The sequence below is a fragment of the Uranotaenia lowii genome, chromosome 2 (genome assembly GCF_029784155.1).
Source record: "Uranotaenia lowii strain MFRU-FL chromosome 2, ASM2978415v1, whole genome shotgun sequence".
Lineage (NCBI taxonomy): Eukaryota > Metazoa > Arthropoda > Insecta > Diptera > Culicidae > Uranotaenia > Uranotaenia lowii.
Genome location: NC_073692.1, coordinates 354,335,988 through 354,356,061, shown reverse-complemented (window position 1 = coordinate 354,356,061; position 20,074 = coordinate 354,335,988). Strand labels below are relative to the sequence as shown.

The 20,074-nt window shown below is 35.6% G+C and overlaps 1 protein-coding gene across 8 annotated transcripts in view; it reads left to right on the top strand.

Moving 5' to 3' along the window:
• Positions 1–20,074, top strand: part of LOC129744274 (uncharacterized) — a 107,303-nt gene that overhangs the window by 72,554 nt on the left and 14,675 nt on the right. For 7 of the 8 annotated variants that reach the window (XM_055736713.1, XM_055736717.1, XM_055736716.1 and 4 more), the window contains one exon: positions 13,853–14,843. In XM_055736713.1, coding sequence (XP_055592688.1) covers positions 13,853–14,843 — 991 coding nt within the window. Of the gene's footprint in view, positions 1–4,996; positions 5,018–13,852; positions 14,844–20,074 lie in introns of those variants that run through there. The other variant, XM_055736719.1, reaches the window with a different exon arrangement.

Below are 20,074 nucleotides of genomic sequence, written 5' to 3'. Positions count from 1 at the left end.
TTTGCGATGGACACTGTATCTCAGCACAGAATCATCTGAGGTCAAAAAATCAGAGAAAAATATTTTTAATAGATGTTTTTCTGGACCCCAACGTTTTTATTTAACATAAAAAAATTTTATGAAATTTTTGTGGCTGTTTGAAGTAAAAACTACGATTTTTCACGAAAAAATCCGCCATTTTTTATCTGTTAAATCTCGCCAAAGTAAAAAAAAAAGAAAACGTTGGGGTCTGGTATTTTATGTGTAGAAAATATGTTCCAAATTTGAAAAGAATCGGATAAGTAGTTTTCAAATGACGATGTCCACGGACAAAAATGTGCTTTCGAGAAAAACGCGTTTGAAGTTTCTGCTCTTGCTTTCTTGCAGTATTAGATAGGAGGAGATAAAGGCCTCGAGACCCCATACACCCAACCCTCGGGTAGTGGTCATATCACCTCTTGTCTGCAACTCCGATTCTCTACCTCCCCGTGGTACTAGCTGGGGTGCGAGCAACCTTAGCGGAAATCGGGTACCCAACCCCGGTGGATGCTTTGGTCGCATGCAGAATGAGTTAGGGGGCTTCGTACGCGTCTGTTCTCCATGTTAGGGGCTGCGTGCGGAGTGCAACAACGTCCTGGTGGTGTTCGGGACCCAAAACAGCAACATCACGACGGTCCTCCTGCGAGATAGTGGGGTTAGCTGCGGGCCTTGCGAGCCTGTGACTACTAAAAAAACATAAGCAACGAATAACGAACAAAATAAAAAAATAAAAAAGGCCTATAATTTCTACAGTTTTGCTTCGATTGACTTGAAAATTTGACACAACATTCTTGAAATGTTTTACAATAAGAAAATAAAAAAATAAAAAAAATCGATTTTTTGAAAGTGTTAGACCCTACCCCCCCCCCCTTAACTAATTGCGGGGCTCTCATTTTTTTCGCTCTCTGCAAGTGTGCTAGACTTACAAGCATAACTCAAATGTTATAAATTTGTTAATGAAACTTTTATCGACAAAACTAAACACAAAACGTTTAGTAGCTCAATGAGAATAAGTTTTTACAATTCGGTCCAGTGGCTTCTGATAGATATATGGTGTGTCGAATTTCGGTGTTTCTCGGCGTAGATTTCTTTGCGATCCTTAATGTGGTACCTATGATAACAGTTTTAGTTTTCGACGTCAAATGATTCAGTGTTCGATAAACATGTTTAATAAAACTTTTTTATACAAAAAGCAAATAATTTGGCAGTGTGAGACGTTTTTAAACACCCCTACACCAGAACAGGATATTGGTTTTTCAATGTTATTGTTGTTGTGTTAATCGTTGGAATTAGCCTGAGGAGTCAAAGCCTTGTACCGCAAGTGTTTTGTTTGTGTCTTCCTACGTTAAATTTTTGCTTAAAGTTTCTTACGCTGGAATATATGTCTTTTGTAAAAATTGTGTCGAAAACAAGCTTCTGAAGAAATATATGGTCTCTAGTCTGATCAAAATAATATCTTACATTCAAACGATTGAAGTTCAGCCCTGTCTTATACACGATTTTCTATATTTTGACGAATCTATAGTTCAAATGACTAGGGCACTAATAAAATTATTAAAAAGTATTGAAAAAAAAAATTACGAAAACATGTTTTTGGATTTGTGCATAAAATATAACTGCATTCAGAAAAAAAACTAAATATTTCCCTGAAATCTGATGATTTTAAGTTCTGTAAGACAAATCCCCTCTATAGATTTATTTTCTACAACTCTATACAAATTCTAGAAAATTTCACAGTGGCTCAACCGGACTTGTTTTTGCAAACTTGTTGAAATTGTGGAGCAAAAAAAATGAATTGATGCCAATTTCGTTAGATTCGCTTAAAAATTTATTAAAACCTGTCAATTTGAAACGAAAAGACTACGAGTTGAAAGAGGTCGAAGTTTGTAATGATTTCTTACCGCTTGGGATACAATTGTTAGAAATTTGAAGCCCTCACATTGAATTTTTTGTTCACCATGATTTTATGATAAAAAACAAGTATAATAAATATCGGGTAAATCATCATTAATAACCGGGAAAAAAACGAGAAAAACTTTGAAATTTTAAAACCAAAAATCTCTAGCAACCCTGCATTTGCTCCTAAATGCTTAAATTTGATCAGGAGAGATGTTTGTTTGTGAGCCTTCAAAAAACCAGATATTTTAAGATTTTAAAATTACATTTCAAGTAATATCATAAATGTTCTAATAAAAACCAAATTTTGCTTATTTGTAGCTCAAATTATAGACTTTAAAACGTAGTAAACAGTTGTCAGATATTTTAACTTTTTACTTAGTTAATGATGATTATCTGCAAAAATTTCATGTTGATCAAATTTACCCCGCTGATCAAAGTTCCTCCAGATTACGGTATATGATTACTTATTTCATTCTGGCTTGTAAGGACCTGATTTTCATGTCGAATGCTTTTGATAATAGTCTTTTTCTTACGCCTGTCGCAAAGCTGAAACACAGAGATATTTTCACCTCCTATAAGCTTATCATTTTGTTTCAGATAACTTTCAGAAATATTTAAAAAAAATCGAATACGTGGTTTGGCACATTCTAGCCACCAACTCATCCAAGAGTCGTAATTTCTACGTTCCCGCAGCCAACGAATATATTTCAATTCAAATTCTTCCATACTACGACCATACTCATTTTTTTCGTACTACACCAGCAATCGTCATCCACTCTGCTGTCACGATTCACGACTCACGGAGTCCCACTTTCGGTCTCTTGCCACAATTCGAGACGTATTGACCCGCCTCTCCTCGTTACTCGAGACCCTCTCACGCTCATCCTCTTGACACAATTTGAGACGTCTCTACCCGCCTCTCCTCGTGTCTTAAGGGCCCTCTTTCAATCCGTCTCTTGACCCAATTCGAGACGAAAACAACTCGCTTCTCCTCGGGTCTGGAGATATCCACACATCCAACTATTTCTCCGTCTCGACTCTTTGAGACTCATCCTGAGGCCCATCCACTGGGCGCCACATGTTACGGCACAAGGCCCCTCTATCCATCGTGAGTCGATCGTATCCGCAAATCGGGGCCAGGAACCTCCCCAAAAGGCAGATCGATCAAAACCCGCTCGAACATTTGGTCGTCCCGCATATCGGGGTCGCGACTACCCAATACACGTTACGACCCCTTCCTCTTGCAACTGAGCACTGGTACCAAGGTACCCAGTCGCACCACGTTTGTGCCACACTCGGCATGCAGCTCGTCAGCGGGTTAGCAGTACCAATTGTGACGTGTAGTTCTCTCGGTCGTACGCCTACAGGTGACAAATGTGTAGACACGTTTCCACTCTGCACCACGGGGAGGTGGAACTACTTCGCAGAGCCCAGATCAGGAAGCACACAGCTCAAACGAAATGCTTTGTGATCAGAAAAACAAGTAGAGTGATATTCCGACGAACGAAGATTTGACACAAGAGATCGAGACACATATATTCTATCAAGGTGGGATGCAGAATTAGGACGGATAAAACTGTAGGTGATTTGATTCCTGTTCCATTCCACGCATCACAAAGAGCAAGGTGGTCAACTAGGCATTTTAAGGCTGGGTTATAGTTATATTTGAACCAGTAGCATCACAGGAAGATATGACACTATTAAAATCACCTAAAATTATCAAATTTTTCAGCAGCACTTTGTAAATAATAGGAAGGGAGTGCGCACTCCATGCGCGCCGTATGTAATAATGTCAGCTTATTAGAAGCTTTTACTAGTAGTAACCTAATATAAGTTAATATTCAGTTTGTATGACAACACAGTCAAATATTTAATTAATAAACAATTTCATGGATCACTAAACCCCTTAAATTTAATCATCCTTTCCGCCAGATAACGGGGAAGAATTCTGTATGATTGACACATTGGAAGCCTTGCAAATCATCAAAAAATGTTTTTTGCCAATCAGACCACCGCATATTTCTCTGACAGGACAATGAAAGAAGCGGATACTCACCTGTGGGTAGGATGAAAAAAATTGAAACTTTTATCGCTCATTCCAATGAGATTTGCACACTGTCAGTAACCCACATTCCAGCAAACGAGATTAAAAAAAACCCTCAAATTGGCACCAGGACACAGCCGATGGCCACACGTCATTTATCTTGAGGAGAAATTTTCCAGAAATAAGACGTTGGATATCTAATTTTAAAATTTCGGTCACTCATCGTATCGCGGCCCCGATAAATTGCGATGGCAACTAAGCACACATGCAAATATTTGTTAGAGGTCTGGTTTGTGTTACTAATAATATCTACCTCAACTTTTACCACGAAATACGTGAAATGTTGTTATCTGCTGCCTTATCACCCCGTGTGTATATTAACCCGGCACAATCAAGATATTACGACGATGTGGCAATGCTGCTTAGTAATTGCATTCTCGCTCTTTTTTTGTGCTTGAATTATCACCTGCTTCGAGAAAGCTTTTGTGCAATATAAAGTAAGGGCACTGGTGTTTGTAGGTATTTGGATCATGGAATCCGGTTCAGTTACCTAGCTAGAGTCTAGAATAGAGGTGCCGAAAAGCCCTGCTCTATCAACGACGATACAACGATAAGTGTGATAGTGACATGTGTAGAACAAACGCAATCGATCCGACCCATCTGTCTGTCAATCTACGATGTTACAAAAAAGATTCGAAGGAACGGCCATTTCGTTCAAACACTGACTACACGATGTTCCTATCTACAAAACCTCATTCGAAGTTTTGGATATGTCAGCCAGCTCAGCCCCGGGGTAAGTTGAGTGTTGAGTGGGCTTGATGATTTGTAGCAGATAAGGGGTATCTTTTGTTTGCACGAAATTAGCCATCATACTTCGGGCTGTTCGGGTGTTGATAAGTCTGCTGCGCCCGTTATCTCGAGTGGATGGGCCCATATAAAAACGTCCCGCGGACATCGGCCTGTGGCCATTTGCTCGGCCGTTACGGAACGTGGTGGATCTTGTCTCGTGGTTTCGATTTTGTGATTTTGATTTCTATTGCGATTCTGAACTCTAAGGTAGGAAATTCTTGAATTTAGCAATAATTTTTCACTCAGAAAGTGATATTGTTGATTCTATCAATAATAAATTTGAACTTCTTTTGATGACTAATCAGTTGTTATTTATTCGAATTGGGAATTTCCAAGTTTATTTACATATTTCAAGAATAACGCAGTTATTGCGTTAAACTTAGCTGTACAACTTGGAATTTTACAACAAAAAAATGCAGTAGAACCAACTTGCATCAATTGTCTTTCATCAATCTTTTACACATCAAAATTTATCTTTTTTCTCATAATTTTCCGAAAGCCACTGATTTTTATCCCAATTCTTTTGAAAAAAGCATATTCAGGTATTATTTCAAATATTTGAGTTTTCGGATCATAGCACCAACAATTTATGTTTTCCTCTTTCATTCAAAATCACAAAACAGCTAATAAAATTTTTACTATTTTATGACTTTATACCTCAGATGTTAAAAAAGAAATATCTTGAACTAGCTGACCTGGCAAACTTTGTTGAATTTTCACAAAAATAATGTTCATTTAAATAGACGATAAATCTTTATTTTGTTCATGGAACTGGATTGGTTCCGTAAAATGGGTAGATCAGGACAGTTAACGGACTATTTTTGTAATATTTCTGAAAAATTGAGTGGACCTTAACAAAACTCAATCAAAGAAACAAAAATTAGTTCTGATTTGTTACTATTAATTTTTAAACAGCCACTTTAGTTTACCCTCCAAGTGGGGTGAATAATTACATTGGCTTATTAATCGAGCAATACGTTCATTTCAGCTTCCATCATATCGAACGTAGAACAGTGCTTTGTTTTTCGCTTTGCAAATATTTTTTTTTTTGGTTATTCATTATCCTTGTAGTCACCTTCAATTTGGCCGGAACAAAATTGAAATCTTTCTTTTGTCACTTGGAGGTGAACATCAAGAAGGGGGATAAAAAATATCACAAACTTTCAATAAATCGGAACAAATTGGATAAAAGCTTGCATGCAACAATCTTGGGTACAATCTGAATTGCAAAAAAGAGATGAATCGATTAATTTTAGATCGAAAATTTGATGAATAATTTCTTATTCAAAAGGTGATATAATTCTCATTTTCTACAGTTTGACTATCGCTCTTTCATCTGTTTAAATTTTCGAAGAATCGATTTAAATTTTCAACAAAATACCTTTTATTTTATTTATTCTTCCCTTTGGCAATAAATATCTTCTGGGTTGAGCTTAACAATTTTTTCGAATACAGAGGATCGTAGAAATTGTTATGTCGATTAACTCCGAACAAAGATCGCCAAAGAATGTTTTGTTGAAATATGTTGTCTTATTAAGCAGTTTCAATCAATTGTCTTTCTCTTCTTTCTTTATAATTATTTCAAAAGTCCTATCATAGTATACCAAACTTGCAGACATGGCACATCACTACTTGCAGTTTTTTTTAAAACACTTCTCATGGCATGAGCTTTCGCGATTTTTTAAATTTACATGTTACATTCTGTTTCTCGGGTTCTGTTCCCTGAAATGCATTTGATTATCTACTTTGAATTATATGATCATATTTTCAATTTACACTTTAGAATATTTATAAAAATGGGAATGCTTAGGTTTTGAAAAAAGAAAATTAAAATATTAAAAATTTTCATCGAATTCTGATTTCCAGCAACTTAAATCTTTGTTTTACATAAAGGCAAACTCTAAATTTACGTAGAGATTAAAGCGTTTTTATTTCTTCCTTTTGAAGATTGAAACAGTTTGGCTCCTTAAAACTCAAAGATATGAGCCGTTTCAAATAAAGAAATTTATATAAAAAAAAAAGATTGAAACACACGTAATCAGAATCTGTAAATTAATTTGGGAAAATTGTTTTTTTTCTTGATTTCTTTTATAATTTTCTCTTTTAGTTTTAATTTAGTGAAATAAAACGAAGCTTTTTTAATCTTCCAAATAAAATTTTTCGCAATTAAAAAGGATTTAGATTGGTTTGATGATAATAGAATAAGAAATTAAATAAAAAATTGTAAAATTTTATTTTGAATTTTCTTGCTTTTTTTCATCAATATTCAAAATCTGGCATGAGGACAAAGTTATTTATTTTTTTTATTGTTGATTCAATAATTTGACTTTCATTATGATGTTGAATAAAAAATCAGAAATAAAACTTAAAAGTTTGCTTCGCTAATCCTAATTATTTTGCATGATTTGTTATATTTGAGTAAGAACCAATGTTTAGTAGTAGGGGAAAATGAGTATACATGATCCCTGGGGATAGTTGATTCCTAAGCTATATCTCGAAACCGGAATGTCTTAAAAAGACCAAATGTTCTACATAGAACAGAACAATAATGCGGTTATCTCAACAACTTTTAAAAATTTGTATTCTTGAGTCATTGAACTTTGTTTGAAAAATTTAACGAAATATGACTTGAAGTTTTTACCACTTTAAAATGTCTCGGACATGAAAAAAATAATATTATTAAGGTTTCTACAAATGTGTCTATCGTTAGAATATTATATGGACTTCAAAGTGCCATATTTTCAAAGTAATAGTCATCTCTCAAATTATTTTTAGAAAAAGTTTTTTTTTTAAATGTGTGTTATGGATTCAATTGATCCCTAAAGTCCCAAAAGATATTTTTTCTTTCTCAATGGATCGTGACAGACCCGAATGACCCGGGTGGTTAAAAGGTCTCTAATAAATCATAATAATAATAATAATGGATCGTGATTCTTGCTAAGTACACAATTATTAATATTTGTCCAATAACTGATACTTATCCAGTAATTACCTCATAGAAAGGACTCAAAACACTGTTTATACCCAAAAATTAGATTATTGCGCCTTTAAGTAAGCAATGACTATAGGGTAGATGAAATACTTTTGGAATTCTCTTTGCCTGAAACTTACAAACTGTGAAATCAGAACTAATATGGCCAAAAATAGTCAACGGATCCTTTATCTATGGCTTTTGCTTGATTTTTGCCAAACGTTAAGGCTCCTCGAACAAAGGATCGAGTCTTCTTTAGTAAAGAATCAAGTCTTCTTTAACTTAAAAAATGTCACAATTTTTTCGTCTCACGAAAATACTTCTAATTCTTCTATTGGTCATGTATCGTTCTAACTTTCCGAGCATATAAACTTGAAATAACACGCTGCCAGAAAATGTAAAAGACGGCGAATGGCTGAATTTTTCCTAAAAAGATATAATGAAAATAAAAAAAGGGGATCATTCTCTCAGGACCATTCTCTACTAAATATTATCAAAATTTCCTTTTTCTTTCTTTGGACAGATAATTGGTTTCAAAAACACTCTTTTTTGTTTTGCATCTTGGTTAATATTTTTCTTGAGACTATAGTTTTTATTTTCCAAACTTCTATTTCTTTGAAGATAATATTGAATCAAAACCTGTTTCTGATTTCTGATACTGAATTTTGGATCAAATTTTTAGTTTTAGTTCTACAAAGTTAACCTATTTTATACCCTAAATTCCGTTTAGTTTTTAATCCCCTAAGCATGAAAAGCAGAAGTGGCGTTTTTCTAACGTTTCCTAATTTTCCAATTGTTTCTCTTCAATGATGAATTTTCCATGGAATCACAAAGTTCTATTCTCGAGCTAACTGAATACATACCTAACATTTTAAAGCAAATCTTTTAAATCAATTAAGGGTTGTCTTAAACTAATAAGATACAAATAAGACGTTCTCGTGGTGTTTCCATAAATATGTAATATTTCATATTTATCTGTTTAGTTTTCATATCGTTGAATATTATTTCCTTGAGTAATATGACCTTTTCTGATTTTTTTTATCTAAATTTCAACAATATCCGGGAATTTGAATTCAAAAAATCTATTTGAAGCTTCCAGAAATCGATCCTGATTATTTTGTTGAAATAGAGTTTGTTTGTCTGTTGTTGAATTATAGAGCCTTTAAAAAAAAAAGTGAAATAGAGTGTTTTCCTTGATTTTGCAAATTATGCAAATTATTATTACCTACCCTATGAAAATGGGTGCCTAAACTTCCTACATAGAGATGGATGAGCATCAGTGTGACTTTATTGCTTTTGGCGCCATCCTACTCTATGTGATTTGAATGAAAAAAAATTATCGAAATTAGGTTCATGACATTATCGGATACGAAAAAAAAATAAAAATTAATTTTAAAATTTCCCAAAATATTTAAAAAATTATCTCTCTGTTGCGTTTTTCTTTGCGCAAAAACGAACACAACTAAAAACCAAAACGAAAGATTGCCGGGAGCAAGCAATACAATCTAACTGTACAACTTTTAGGATCTCCTTCTTTAAAATGAACCGATAACGACGCCGGCCAAGTCCGTGTAGTCGATAGGGGAAAGTAATGATTTGTTTTGCGGAGACCGGCTGTACGCCATCCCTCCACAAATCTCACGCTGATTTTTGGAAATGATTTGGAAATGTGGTATGGACATCATCTTGGTAAGTGATTTGGTCAAGAATACTCCTGAGCTGCTAAATGTTTCTCAATTAAACTCCTATCGTGTCCTACAATGCAATACACAAGTTGTAAATCAAACTTTCGATAAATTAGAACTTTATTCTATTTTGATTTCTTTGATAAAACTAATGAATTAAAAAACTGCACTTCAATTAGAATTATTTTTCCATTCGTTAAATTCGATAGAAGAAAAGTTAATGTATTATGAATTATTATTTATTTACATAGTATACCGTCTCACGACATAACTTGACGAACATAATTCCTATAACTCACTCGGTCCATGGCAACCGTTCTCCAATTTCTCGGGCACCCCACGTTCGCCAGATCACGCTCCACTTGGTCCACCACCTCGCTCGTTGCGCCCCCGCTCGTCTTGTTCCTACCGGATTCGTAGCGAACACCTGTTTTGCAGGACAGTCGTCCGGCATTCTCGCAACATGTCCCGCCCAGCGTATCCGGCCAGCCTTTACCACCTTCTGGATACTGGGTTCGCCGTAGAGTCGCGCGAGCTCGTGGTTCATCCTTCGCCTCCACACTCCGTTCTCCTGTACGCCGCCAAAGATGGTTCTTAACACTCGTCGCTCGAATACTCCGAGTGTACGTAGGTCCTCCTCGAGCAATATCCAAGTCTCGTGCCCGTAGAGAACAACCGGTCTAATGAGCGTCATATACAGGTTACACTTCGTGCGAGGGCTAAGTCTTCTCGACCGCAGTTGCTTGTGGAGTCCATAGTAGACACGACTTCCGCTGATTATTCGCCGCCGGATCTCACGGCTGGTGTCATTGTCTGCGGTCACCTGTGAGCCGAGATAGACAAAGTCTTCGACTATGTATTATGAATAATTATATAATTATTATTAAACATCAAATACACATGTAACTAAGCAGTTTTGGAATAATTGAGTCCATCTAGCTAAATAGCTTACATACAGGTATAGTTAAAAGCAATTGATAAGATGCATTTTTCTTAGTTGAGCTTGATACATATGTTTAGGAAACTTTTTAGATCGTTCAAAAACTCTTGATAACTCTTAACAGATTCAATATCAACTGCATCTTGTAACCATTGTTTCTTCACTGCATTTGCTGAACACAAAATAAAAAAAGGACTAGAGCTATCGAAATTTTTAACGACCCTGATCTACAGTTATTTCAACTATGGAGGAAAAAAGGAACATGATGTATTCCACAAAATATCAATTGAACATATCTTTGAATTGAGAATGAGTTTCTACTGTAGTCGAATTGCTTAATGCAATTCTTACTCTTGGCGACATTTTCAAAACAGAATTGTGTAAATATTTTCTGAGAAGTGCATTCTAAATTTCATGATTGATTTTTCCGTTTCGAATTTATAAACTTCACTGTCACTGTTCACTGTCTTTATAGTATGATTTAATTAAAAACTAGTAACGTACTAAGCTTAAGCCATTTTTCAGAGACTCGAGTTTGAACGGTGATTTTCAGGTTTGTTTCACCTAGCGTAGCGGTCCACAGCATTCAATGAAAATGATCCTGGTTTATAGCTTCAGAAACAACTGAAGGAAACATGAGTGATTTGATTTCTTCACAGTTTTAAATTTTTACAATTTTCCACTTTTCAAGACAATATTTGAAATTTTGATAGGAGAAAAAAAAACATCGTGACTTTTTTCAACCAACGCCTACTCCTCATCCAATTGTAAGGTGACCCTCATGAGTAATACAGTAACCCTAGTAACAATTTGAACAATCCGTATTTGTTATGTGTTTCCCCATTATCAATCAACCCCCAATATTCTTATATCAGCTCGAAATTTTTTCTGTAATTATTCAAATCAAAAGTTGTTACAAAGAAATGAAAATCCCATTGCAATTAACTTAAAAATAGACAAATACCAATACCACAAAAAGATTTGCGGGCTTGGAAAACTGTAGGTTTTTCTAGCTAACCCATACCCAATACATATTTTCCATTATAAAAGGAAATTTTCACGAAAATTTGGTTCAAAATTCGAAGCCCTCGAAGTAAGGGTACAGATGGAAAGATGCTTTTTCAAAAAAAAAGCTTAAAAATGTTTGGATTGGGCGATTTTTGTTTTTGAAAAAATATATCAGAAATTCAAATCTTAATTAATGTTAAATATAACAGTATACATAATTACAGAAAAATCTATAATTACGAATTCGGTAGGAATCATAAGTTGATAAAATTTGAATTCACATTGTACGGGCAGATCATCCATCTAGAAAAGTAAAATAAACTCCAAAAGAGATTTTCATTGGATGGGAGGATGGAAAAGAAGAAAAAACCGTTTTACCATTTGAAGATAAAATATAAGGTCAAATCTATTGAAGCTTCCTTAAAAACTGATAGGTATATTTTTTTCCACTACTGCGCAAAGGCTCAACTGAGAAAATGAGTAAAAAATATACATATGATACCCACCGGGATGCACACAAAATCTGGCTTTGAATTTTTTATACCCATAAACGTAGTATTGTGCTGAAAAAATGATTTTATTTATCTGAAAAAGTGCTTTGAATTCAAATAGGTGGCTCCAATACAATGTATCTTGATCAATGAGAAGCTTGACAGATAATCTCACATTTAATATTAAGAATAAAAAAAATACAAATTAGCTTTCCAAACAATTGTATATGATTTGATAGTTGCTCAAACGGAGAAAAATACATGCAAAATGGGAGAGTTCTGAATAAACAGATAAAATATTAAGCTCCTAACTCAAAGCTGAACATTGTTCAGCTTTCCGTGCTATTCAGCGTAAAGGTAACTCATCCGAACATATACTTAAAATAATGAAGCCGTTTTATACTCAGTGGCTCCAGAGAGTACTCAAAGATAAGGAAGAGTAAATTATTTATCGAACTAAGTAATAAAACAAAAAGATTCATAGTTTGAAAATTTATTTCAAATTTCTACCGAAGAAAAGTTTAAATACATAAATTAACTAATGGTAGTGGCTCTGGAGCCACTATCATGATTCAATTCAATTATTCGATAGAAATTTGAAATAAATTGTCAAACTATGAATCGATTTATTTACTAATATTAGTACGACTAACAGCGCACTCTCAGGAGCCACTACTTCTAGCAACGCTTTTTCACGCAATTAACATGTTCTTTCAAGACATTCCTTTCAGCCCCAAAAAACGCGAAAATAGATAAAATCTGCTCTTTTTTCATGAAAGTAAATGTTATTGCTTTCGAATAAGGGTACGAAGACTCCTCGTGCATTTTGAATGAATTCGAAATGTAAATTGCATTCAAATTTCACGGTTTTCATGTCGCGTCACGAAGTCATCTCCACCGTTAAAGATCCTATAAAACGAATAAAATTTTGATTACAAATTGCCATTTACTTCAATAAAAAAAATGGCACTCTTGCTGAAACAAATTTCAAATTAAAGAATTTATTCAATTGATGGCTGTGGCTCCAGAGAGTGTGATAGCTGTTCATCTTGCGAAGCTTCATCAGCAGTGTAGAAGTCGTTTCTCAGTTCTAATTAAATTTTTAAATATTTTATTCTATCATCAACGGTGCTAAAAGAGGTTTTCTCTGATTTATTTCCAAGTATTTCTAAGGATTTTGTTCTTTGAATGAGATTTTATCGGCTGATAGTAAACGTCCAAAGAGAAACGCAAGTTAACATCAAAACCATGAGTATCGCCGATCAAGTCATAGCTCGTCAATTGCGCCAACATAAACGTCCCCGAGACGTTAACTCGTTTCGATGTTCAGTTATAAAACAGGTTTGAAAAAGTTGAAAAGTGTTGCATTTCAATCTGATATCACAAAAGAAAAAACAATCAGAAAAAAAAACTTATAAAGAAGCAGTACCCCGTTAAAAACACAGGCTTTATACTTTTCGTATCGCTCAGTTTTATTTTAAATAATTTTTGAAAAGTTTAAGTTCTCTTCGCGAACAAAATCTCAGAATTACATCATGTATAGTTTGAAATATAAAGAACCATATGACATTAACTCAAAATTGTTCATTTTTGCATCATTTGCCCGTTGGCTCTGAGTGCCTCAAATGGTTGCAAATGCTTGAAATTGCGACCTGTTCAGTAGCTCGTGAGTTGCAACATTGAATTTCGATAGAAATCAACCATAAACTGTTGGGATCGAACAATAATTTAGAGTTTCTATTAAGTCATGATAATCATATATAAATGCAGCTACTCATAGTGGTGGCTCCAGAGAGTGCTATCCGATTATCTTAATAATCTTCACCAATTGAATGTTGCGATCGTATCAGTTATCAAAAAATTACCATCATACAACGTGTTCACAATAGATTTGTCCTTCTATAAAACTCATGTTGATAAATTCTTTTTGTTTCATTTATTTCGCAGATTTCAATGAAAGGATGCAGCAAAAGTTTCATTCTGGCACGCTGGCAGCCAAGTATTCGTATCATCAGCGATACCACCACGCGGCCGATTTCAACACCACCAATAGCATGGGGTACGGTTTGGTGCCACCGTTGAAGAAACCTTTGGAGGACGAAGACGACGAGTTTATCGATGTGATCGGCGATGGGGACAACCCGACGATGATGGGAGAACCCCCTCAACAACTGGTGATAAGCAAGATGGCCGCCCCGCCCAAAATATACTACGACCAAATCGAGAAGGAGTCCAGCGACGGAGGATTCTTCGATCGGGAGGGCGAAGAACTGGACGAGGATGAGGACGAACGGAACGATCTGGTGATTGAATGCGATCTCGACGCAAGTGTCGGTTCGGATCGAAAAAGTGAAGTTCAGAAGGTGCAGAAGGTTCAGAACCAGAAGGTGGCGGTGCGGGAGAATTTCGACGACTCAGACATCGTGTTTAATTTTACTCTGGTGGACACTCAGCTGATTCCAAATGAGCCAACAATTCTGAAAAAGACCCCCGAGAAACATCGACCAAAACAAGAAGATGCAGAGAAAAACAGAACGCCAAAGACTCACATCAAAGACAACGGCTTTGAGGTGCAAGTGATTTCACCAAATCCAAAAGCCCACGCTGGAAGAGAGCTTCACCTCATAGGACATAATAATAACGTTATAAGTAATAGTAAAAGTTCTAATGACAATTATTGTGGCATTGTTAGCAGTAGTAGTAGTAGTAACAATATAAGTAACAGTAAACTAAGGGAACACTTACGAGTGCATCCGTATCAGGAGTCGTTGGCCAGGCGGAGAAGCGAAGCCTCCTTACCTCAACAACCACCTAGAGAAGTTCCGATATCAATGGTCTATTATCAGCATCCCCAATCATCCCACGTTTCCATGACAGGATACAGTAGTAGAACGCCGCCAGTAGTGCAGCCAGCAACTCAAATTGGAAACAGACACAGGTAAGGCAAAAAAAAAACTTACTTGTGCAAAATTTTAGATCATTCGGACATAATATAGGGGTACCTTAAAGTTTGGACTTTTCAACCATTCAAAATCCCCTTACAAAAATTCGAAAAATTACAAATATTTTAATCGTCTACGAAAAAACTAAAACAATTCAATGAAATTGACCAAAATTACCAAAAAAAGCTGAAAAATGACAAAAATAAAAAAAAATTGCAAAAACCACAAATATGAGAAAAAAAAACAACAATTATAAAAATGACACAAATAACGGAAAAAAACAAAAACTATTAGACTTTAACAATAACAAAATTTTCACATCACAATTCCAAAATCACAAAGATTAAAGAATTTCAATCATGAATTATGATAAAATCTGTACTAATCTCGACCAAATCCTTTAAATCTGCCTTCTGTGCGGACAGAATATGAACCCAAAAATAATGAACAGATCTGTTAAAACGGATTTTGCAAGGCATCGGTAGATTGGTGGAAATAAAATGCAGTTCTTCTCAGATTGCATAACGGTGCTGTAGACTCCTTAATTTATGTAAAAGAAAAGATAAACAGCCTAGCTGGCTTGCGGTTTATATCTAAAACCACCGTTTAAATATCATCTGAATCGATGATTACCATCGGTTTAAGAGGAAAACTGTATATTACAGATTCGTTTGATGTTTTTATTATTTAACTATAAATTCAATTATAATTGAGAAATGTTTTGGGAAAAATTTGGACAATTCAGGACATTAAAGACCAATTTTCAAAAAATCGGGACAATCCGAGAGTTTTTGAAAAATCGAGACGGTCTCTCGAAAATCGGGACAAATCCTGAAAAATCAGCACACTTCTGGTTCTGAGAGCAGCGTCTTTTCTCGTGAACGTACCAGAAGAAAGTGTGTTAGCTCTCAGATTTGTCCTCAACACAATAGAATTTCCTTGAGAAAGGAATTCACTTCATCAGTGACTGTGACTGCACAGCTTGGGTGGGAAGGGGGCGCAGACAAAAAAATTGCACTCTCTTTCAATGGACAAGCCGATCTGAGGGAGGAGTGTTGCCATCCATGCCCTGGGGCATACCAAAGACGTAGATGACAGTCTGGATAACGAGTCTAGGTCTAGTAATTTACGTCCAGATATTAGCTCCGGAACCTGCCAAGAAAGTGTAGAGAATATTGGTATGAAATGATTCTGTTTTATAAAAAGTTATGCTTGATCGTTAAGGTTACGACAGGTGGGTTCCACAGAGACCCAAACGTTCAAGCTTTCCAATAGTAATATCGTGGTAGACATTGTTGAATGCTACAGACAAATCGGTGTAAACGTCAGAAGGTTAATTGTCGTGGCGCTCTTGGGTAAGAATCCGTGTTGATCGTCGGAAAAAATGCTCTTACAGAACAAGAAAATCGGATCCAAGACCACCAATTCGAATAGTTTGGCTACTGCCCATGAAGCCGACATCTCTCGTTGACATCTCTCGTGTTTCCATTTTTATGCTCCGGAAACATGTAAACCTCCTTCTACAGTGAAGAGAAGGCAGCTCAGTCAAGCGAAGCAAAATAAGCCTAACAGGAATCAGCTTTTAATTGTATATTGTTTGAAAGGCGATACTTTTTTGATTGCAAAACTGTAAAATATGTAACCGAACTCGTCCGAACTCAGGAGATATAACCAGTTCAAAATGACTATTTTTGTTAAGTATTTTTAAGATATCTCGTTTAAACTTCAAAATTTCTATACAGTATATTCAGCAAAAGTGTACAACTTTTCTGTCTTCAAAACTCTCTAGAACATATTTTAAATGAAAAATCACGCGCAAAAAAGTTATGTTGAAAAAACTGAAAATTGGTGTTATTTTTCTAAAAATTGTCATAACTTTGAAACGATTAATGTTACAGCTATGACTTCTTTAGCAAAGTTGCTAGAATTGGTACAAGCTAAAAACTTTTCTCAGACAGTACAGCTCTAAAATGGATATTAAAAAAGTTAGTTTTTCTAACTCACTACTAGGTGGATTAATCAATTTTTTAAAAAACTTATTTTTTAGCCCTTGTAATGCTGGTCATTTGTCTCGAAGACACTATAGGTCTAAAACGAACAGTTTCGGCAGAAAACAGTTTTGATCGCCTTTTTCATGTTTTACCCCTGTGTGCGCCGATGCCCGATTGTGTATTCACACTACACAATCCAACTGGCCTGCTGCCTTTAGGAATGTGTGATCAAAAGTCAATCACGCTTCCTATACAAGTTAGTCTGTTTTAAGGCAAAGGTGTACCACCACACTTTCATGATTTCCAATACAAAAATGCCCTAGACATACAATTTTCAACACCTATCCAAAACTTTATCCTACGAAGCTAATCTGATGCCTGTTCTTCATTCCTTTACAGGGGCCATTCAAATATTACGTAACGCGTTAAGGGGGGGGAGGGGGTGTAAGAGTTTGTTACGCTTTATGAATTTAGGATAGAAAATATGAGATGAATGTGTTACGTAGAGGGGTGGGGGGGTTGAGAATGATCGAAAATTGCGTTACGTAATATTTGAACGGCCCCTACAAAATTGTTCTACCTAGCATTTCATCGCACGTGTCAATGAACATACTTGAATCAATTACCAATTAGAAAATCCATTACAAATCTTCTAGGCTGGGCGATGAGAAAGATTTTTAAATATATTTTTATCCTTTCTTTTAGCATAATTACACACTTATAGTTGATCCCAGAGAATCTTAAAGCGCTGTTGTTTTTTATATACGTTATAATAATTATTTGCTTGGGCCCGATTCGCTGAAAGTTTCTATTTTGAGAAAAGGTTTCGATGTAAATAAAATCAAAATGAAAAATAATCAATATTAGGGCCATTGACAATATCAAAATAAGCTGTCCTTCGAAAGATTGTTATTCATTTTGAACTATTTCATATGGTTTAATCTAACTAATTTCAAGTCGATAATAAAAATTATGTGTAGCTTCACAATTGTTAGAGCAAGTCCAATGGTGTTGGGAAAAAGTGGTAGGAATTTTGACGTCTGTAGTACAGATGGAAATTTTTCTATCGTGAAATATAGACCAAAAAGGTTGGCCGTCCACCGGTGTGATAGAATACGAAGGTATAAAATTGAAAGCAACCAGCGATGCCAAGAGAATTTGCTTTTCAGTAATTTTACTGACTTTTTTTATTTTGAATTCACCGTTTGAAAATTGAAATCAAATTCATTTTACTTGATCATTAACTCGAAATAGTCGCATAGTAGTGCCAATATGAAAATTTTATAATTTACGTGTATGAATAAGTATTGTTTAAGTTATAATGCATCCCAATATTAAACTGTATTCTGCAGAATTAGGAGTTTTGTATTGGAGGGCATTTGATTACACGAGTTGATAAAGTTTTTGAACTCTTTCTAAAACTTTCATTTTCAAAGTGATAATTAAATAAGTGACAAATAAAAAGTATAGATATTTCAGACACAAGCTGAATTTTACTTCCGATACGACGCCTTGCGTTTGATATGATTGACACTTGTCGAATCAACAGCGAGGGTTCCGTTTTCTAAAGATGATGGATCCATTAAAGACGGCGTTCCGAACTTGTTACCGGACATTCCGACGGAATATCTTTTTCAAATAAAAAAGCGAAACAATTTCCTACTCCCGAAAACCGCTCAAACAAAACATACAAACAGAATTTATTTATTCACCCAGCTATCTGGCATCTCTGCGCCTCAAAATGTATTCGATTGGCAAGGGCATGAAAAAAATTGGCTGTAAGTTTTAAAGAGTTGATTAACTTCATTGCAATTCGTATCAATTTTTTTTTATAAGAAAACGAACACAAACACATACATCCTGAAATTGCTCAATTTCCTTTATTTTCCCCTCAACTGAGGTTTTGAGCATAAGATAGATGGCAGCACCGAAGCGTTTCATGCACGAATACTGTATTGCAACGCCGACTATATCACTCGGTTCGGTGTTGCAAAACATCGTGTTTTTATATCACCCTCGGCCAAAAAGTGTTATACGATACAAATTTTGCAGCGCGAAACTGTTCGAATATCAGATTTTCCCAACACCGGTGTACGGCAAATGTGTTGTGATGTGTTGTAAACCTTCGAAATTTCTATCTCCATCTGAACCAGTGAACTTGCTCTTAGTACCCTATGTTATTTAAAAAAACGACTATGTGATTTATCACAGTGTAGTTCAAAGCTCAATGAGAAGAAATGAAAACAAAAACATACCTAGTAAAAGCTGAACAAATTTGCTTGTTTGTTTCGTGTGCCATTCGTCGTGCAAAAATAGTAGAAACTGCTGGGTACGGATGGGATGTCGAGTCGCCCGAAAAGGTGGAATGTGTACAATCCGACCGGAACCGGTGACCGTTGGTTCGTGAAATTGTGCAAGATTTTTTGGGATTCCAGTGTTGCAGCATTGCGATTGATTTTCAGGTAAGAATCTTAAGAATTAAATGGACGTGCAAGATTTAAAGTGATTATCCTACAGGTCACCGTATTCTCCTATCTGGACAGCCCATCTTCATTCCATCGATGAGCTCGAAGATGCGGCCCAGCGGTTTCCTTTCTGGATTTGGTGTATGCGTTACTCCTTCGCAAGGAAAATTATTCCACTGAAGCTGGTTACCTGGCTCACAAGTGTCTGTTCTATTCGGCCAATCACCCTTGGGGCCAAGTTTTCACAAATACGTCAAGGTAACTTACCCAGTTTAGGTATCCAATTCTCTGGGATTGTTTTATTTTACTTCCAGGCATTTTAATACATTAAAATGGCAGTTATCGAAAGATCATTTTTGATCCGGAACATCACAATTTTCATGAGCGACACTGGAATATTACAACACCGAATGATGAGCGGCGTATCAACACCCGGCCATTTCATTTAATGGCAATTGTAAGCAAAATGCTTCAAGCGCTTATCGCTGAATAATCCCAGTAAGTTTCAAATCCCGGAACAAATTTAAAGGCTGGTATGTTTGCAGCATGAAGGATACGTTCTTATCCGCCAATGAAGCAGTGAAAATCCGCCATAGCTTAGGAGGGAAATATTTGCGAATCTGACTCAGCAGCACATAAACATGTTCCCAATAATGCAACAACTGCTTTGCTGATGGAAAATTTGTCCCTAACAATTATCAATTTGATAACCCAACCTATCATTTGGAACAGTGGTCAAAAGATGACGTACAACCTGAAACTGGTAAGACG